The sequence below is a fragment of the Triticum dicoccoides genome, chromosome 4B (assembly GCF_002162155.2).
Source record: "Triticum dicoccoides isolate Atlit2015 ecotype Zavitan chromosome 4B, WEW_v2.0, whole genome shotgun sequence".
Classification (NCBI taxonomy): Eukaryota; Viridiplantae; Streptophyta; class Magnoliopsida; order Poales; family Poaceae; genus Triticum; species Triticum dicoccoides.
In genome coordinates, this window is record NC_041387.1 from 656,110,309 (window position 1) to 656,115,378 (window position 5,070).

General features: G+C 47.1%; 1 protein-coding gene across 1 annotated transcript; it reads left to right on the forward strand.

Moving 5' to 3' along the window:
• The first annotated feature begins 207 nt into the window (after nucleotides 1-207).
• On the forward strand, nucleotides 208-874 carry LOC119294203 (flowering-promoting factor 1-like protein 5). Its single transcript, XM_037572440.1, has one exon. It carries the CDS (start codon nucleotides 235-237, stop codon nucleotides 565-567), a length of 333 nt encoding a protein of 110 aa, XP_037428337.1. The 5' UTR covers nucleotides 208-234; the 3' UTR covers nucleotides 568-874.
• The last annotated feature ends 4,196 nt before the right edge of the window (nucleotides 875-5,070 follow it).

Below are 5,070 nucleotides of genomic sequence, written 5' to 3' on the forward strand. Positions count from 1 at the left end.
AAAAGACGGGAGTGGCTAAAACCAGCCGCAACTATTTCAAAAGAGGAGCACCCGAATAGGCAAATCATCGAGAGCATGCAGCCGTCGCCGCCTGATCGTGACGTCGAATCCCGATCCTAGCTGGTGCATTAGTCTACCGCGCGCTTAACGCTGGCTCCGGCACCTTGAGCCTATATAATATGCACACCCCGCCCGATCGATAGCGTGCGCACATCTCAGCCAGCTAGAGAAGGGATGTCTGGGTCGGGCTCGGGCTCCGGCGTGTGGGTGTTCAAGAACGGCGTGATGCAGCTGCAGCCGGAGCAGCCGGCGGCGGGCCGGAAGGCGCTGCTGTACGTGCCCACCGGCGAGAGGATGACGACGCTGGAGCTGCTGGAGCGGCGCCTCGGCGCGCACGGCTGGGAGCGCTACTACGAGAACCGCGACATCGTGCAGCTCCACCGCCGCGACGGCGGCATCGACCTCATCTCCCTCCCAAGGGACTTCACCAAGTTCCGCTCCACCCACATGTACGACGTCGTCCTCAAGAACCGTGACAGCTTCAAGGTCGTCGACGTCCCAACTTAATTGACCTACTCCACTCCATCATCAACGTCGCCTTTGATCTTCTATGCGACTATGTGTGTGCTATATATACTCCTCCTAAGTGCTTTTGCATTTGCTTAAGGCGTGAAATCAGGGCGGAACGCATCAAGGCATGCATGCATGCATTACGTGTGTGCCGTAGTAAATTGCAATTGTACGTGTGTGTTTGGTTTGTGTGGGCCTGAAGGGTGACAGCCTTTGTTAGCTAGCTGTTGCACATTTGCTGGTCATGTTTATCATTGCAATTCAGACAGCCATATACTACCTCTATAATCCGGGTTTACTAGTCCCCTCATTGCTAATCATATTAATTTACCATGACTTTAAATAATAAAGTATAAATTATATATAGCAAAAAATAATATCATTGGACGCTACATTCAAATGCGAATCAAACAATATAATTTTTTGTGACATGCATTAACATTTTTTCTAGCCAAATGTATGGTCAAACTTTAACCCAAAATACGGCGGCGGCTAATAAACCTGAATGGAGGTATTTATTAAAGTTCAGAACTACCAGTATTCAACATTAAAGTACGACAAAAAATGATAACAAGTCATAACTAGCACTAATAGGGATATATGCTTACATACATATATAGCATACTGTTGGACCATCGTCAAAACCGGTTGTACGTATCTCGTGCTATTACATAGCGTACTTTGCTGGTCATGAGTTCTCCTATTTTCATATACGTCGATCAAATGATTAACTATTTCTAATTACATCTATGTTATGCAATGCGGATTAAATAGTAATTTAATTCTTTTGCATATATTGATTAATTTTCCACTAATTTTCTTGGCATGTTCAGCTTTTGATTTCCATTGCGCGCGTTTGGGACCCCGACCATGGCCATGCGGTTCTGCTAAGATAGAAGTTTAAGCGTATGATATACTGTTACTCCTTCAAAAAAAGTACAGTATATAAGTATGATATTAGAGCAATCCTATCAGAGTAGTCCACTATAAGAATTGTCAATATGAGATTTTTGTCCAAAATGACACTCCAGTAGAGTCGTTGTATGCCTCTAGGTCGGCATAAATTATGCAAGGTGCTCCATATCAAGCCCGCGGGCCAGGCGGGCCATTGGGTCCTTTCCGGCGGGCGGCGCCGCCTAGCTCAGGATGTGGTAGGGTCCACTCCCGGCTAGATGGCCCTGCCGAGGAGCCGAGACAGGTGGTTGTCGTGTCCTTCTTGCGCCGGTGGCGAAGGTTGGGCACATCGGGCTATCTGCTTGGTGGTAGACCATGGCGGCGAGGTGATGGACATCCACACGGGTGCTGGTCGGCCAACGATGCTACGGTCCACGACCTGGTGGTGGTGATTCAGATTTGGTCGGCCGGGTGGGGGCTGACAGCAGATTGTGCTACAGTGACCTCCCACGGTTCCACGACGATGGTGGCCAACAAATGATCTTCGAGAGTGTTCATCTCTCAAGATTCAGTGGTTGACTTCGACGGTGAGATGCAAATTATGGACGAGGACTTGACGTAGAGGAATGGTTGTGCAGCGGTGGCGGGCATCACACGTAGCTGCTAGGATCGCGGAAAAGTGGCGGCGACAAAACTTAAGTGACTTCGATGGTGGTGCTACTCAGCACCCAGTTTCGAGCTCCGAGGTGAAAGCCTAGGTTTGAACCGAAGGGTTTTACCTGGTAATGGTGATATTTTCCTTATGTCGTTACCTTGTTGAAGGCATTGCTCGATGTTCGAACAGATTTTTCAGGGTGGAAACCTAGATTCTGAACATGTGCTTTTATCCGGTTCGGCAGCACTTGAGTGTTGCTCCCTTCCTGAAGCGTTGCTGTTGAAGAACCTCGTCGTCCATGTGGTGTCATGAGATCGTTGGTGTGGATATGGTCATTGTTGTAGTTTACCGACCGCATATCTGACCGCTTTTGGGCTTTCTTTTACTTTTTCCTCGCTTACACATAGCTTCGGTTTTATATGACTTTGTTATTTGTCTGCGTGTTTTCGCATGTGTGAGTTAGTGTTGGTTGTGTGCATCCTTGATATGCAGAGGCCGGGTGTGTGCTCATCCTGTTATGTATCTTCTTGATGCTTCATTTTTGAGCAAATAAAATCTACCCTTTGTCAGAAAAAATTTGAAGCCCCGTGAGCCTTCATATTTGGAGGCTATACATGAGATTGACTTGGAGGATGCGCTATCCACCAACCGCTCATGTGGGAGAGAAGTTTCACCCCTACCCATCCTTCAGTGGCCCACCTCCTCTCACTACCAATGCCGTAGAGATCCCGCCCCGTCCATGGCACCGGGGAAATGAGAAAATTAATGGCGGCCCCGCATGCCCAACTGCTTGCGTCCCTTCCCACCATGTTTTTCTGTCATTCGCGCCCTTCCTACCATGTTTTACCATCGTCCGCCGACAAAAAAAGTCTGGCCTTCTTTCTCTCCACCCCCACCATCCTTACCTCACAAAGCTCCTCTTTCTCCCCACTTTCACGATCCCGATTGCCACTCGGTCAGACTGGGTTCTTCTCTCGGAGGAGAAACAAGAACTTGTCGACAAGGAGGAAGCGGCGGTGGAAGCCGCCGGCATGATAGAGGAGAAGGAGTGGGATTGCCACGACGTGGAGGAGGCCACATAGGAAGATCCCGCCCTCCACAATGAGTGGCTGGATTCTAATCCCAAAACACATGCCGTTGTTTGGGATGTCAAGCATGGCTACGAGCAGATCCCTATGGGTAGGAGAGGCCTCTCCCACACAACTCCTCATATTGGCAACCACGTGCTCCCAATCGCCTCAATGTTAAGGAGGCATGGGATGATGCTACACGCCTAAGCGTCTCGGCCATCTGCCCATGCAAATTTTTTGTGTAGACCACTGCTGGGTAGAGGCTATCGCTCGAAAGGAATGTCGTTATATGGCTCCAATACAAGGATGCACATGCGGATTTCGCAGTGGATCCGGTGCGCGTTAGATGGCAGCAATTCAATGCCAACATGGTTCGATTCGGGGAGATGAATCGTGCAATTGGGGATTGTCACCCTTGAAAAGCGTGTCCAACCTCCACCACATGGGGCAGGAATGAGACAAAGATGAGGCCATCAGACAATCACACTGTTGGGCATAGAGGACCGGTAGACTCGTCACATATGCATGTGCCTCGTGTACTGCATTTATCATCGTCGTGGTGGGAAGAAACTAGTGCTTCTTCGAACACATAAAAAGCCATCAATTTATTATATGAAAATGTCACTACTCAACTTTTATACCCCTATGTAACAACTTTGTAATGCAATGTTATCTCAGATTGAGTTTTTGGTTGTTGACTTGATGCAATTAATAAAATATGAGGGTCGCACTATGGTGACTTTGTGTTTGCGCAGCGCCTCGACAACTTTCATATAATTACCAGTGTGCTCCGTATCCCATGTGACTCTCACACACATAGCAACCTTACTAGAGGTATTCCCCGTCATATTTTAAGTTAAACTTTGGTCATCTATACACCCAATAAAAATATGACTCATATGTTATACTCGCCATAACATGATTCTCGCCATAACACAAAGGTCCTTTGTGTTATATAATTTATGTTTTATTAGAATTAAAATCAATTATAAGGAGGCCTAATAAACCGTAAGGCCACGGAGAAAATACTGCTTAAGCCATCAGCGCTGTAGATAAATTCGACGAAGTGGATAATGCACGGTTCGAGCTCGAGCCGAACTATCCATGCTCACCTCTATTCGCTGCCCAAATGGTAGCTAGCTGGAGCTCTCGATCTTCCCGTGTTCACTCGTGTCTTTTCTTCCAGATGCTCCACCAAAATCCGTCACGTCATCCACTTTGGAATTCGTCTCCAATCATGATATATACGAACTGTTCCCTGCAAGGAATAGTACATCTTTACCGAGTGGGATTATTGCAAAAAGAAGCATAATGTCTCGCCCAACGAACATATTCTTAGTTCTTGCCGATGGCTACTCTTTGCCATTCCTGTCAAAATATCCCTGCACAATTTGATTTCTCTATCTTGATTTCGAATCGTGGTGTTTTAGTCCATTATGGCACGTCGCTCAATATCGAATCTCAAATGCTTCCAAGAGCACATCATGATTTGTCAACATTGTGGCACCCGACAGTATGAGCAAGATGCAATTTCATGAATGTCTGATTCGCTTATCTGCCATGAGGAACCTAATCATAATAGACAGTGGCAGAGGACGGATAAAATTTAGGGAGTACCTAGAACTCATCTAGATGAGACATAATTTGGTCTCATTCACTTTAAAAACAAGAATAGATACAACCCACGCCGGCACACACGCATCTTATAGCATCACATTCAATGGCTATAAAAGGTGAATGTGACCAAATTATATCTCATCTAGATGAGTTCTAGCAAAACTGTAAAATTTACGTGGGGCAGCTCCGTCATCGGCAATGCCGCTTCGCCGTCTCCCACCCTACCAGTGCGGATGCACCCCACGGCGTAGATTTCGTGTGCCT

Bases quoted from the DNA above. Each gene is read 5' to 3' on its own strand.
- LOC119294203 (XM_037572440.1), top strand. From the start codon at position 235: ATGTCTGGGTCGGGCTCGGGCTCCGGCGTGTGGGTGTTCAAGAACGGC.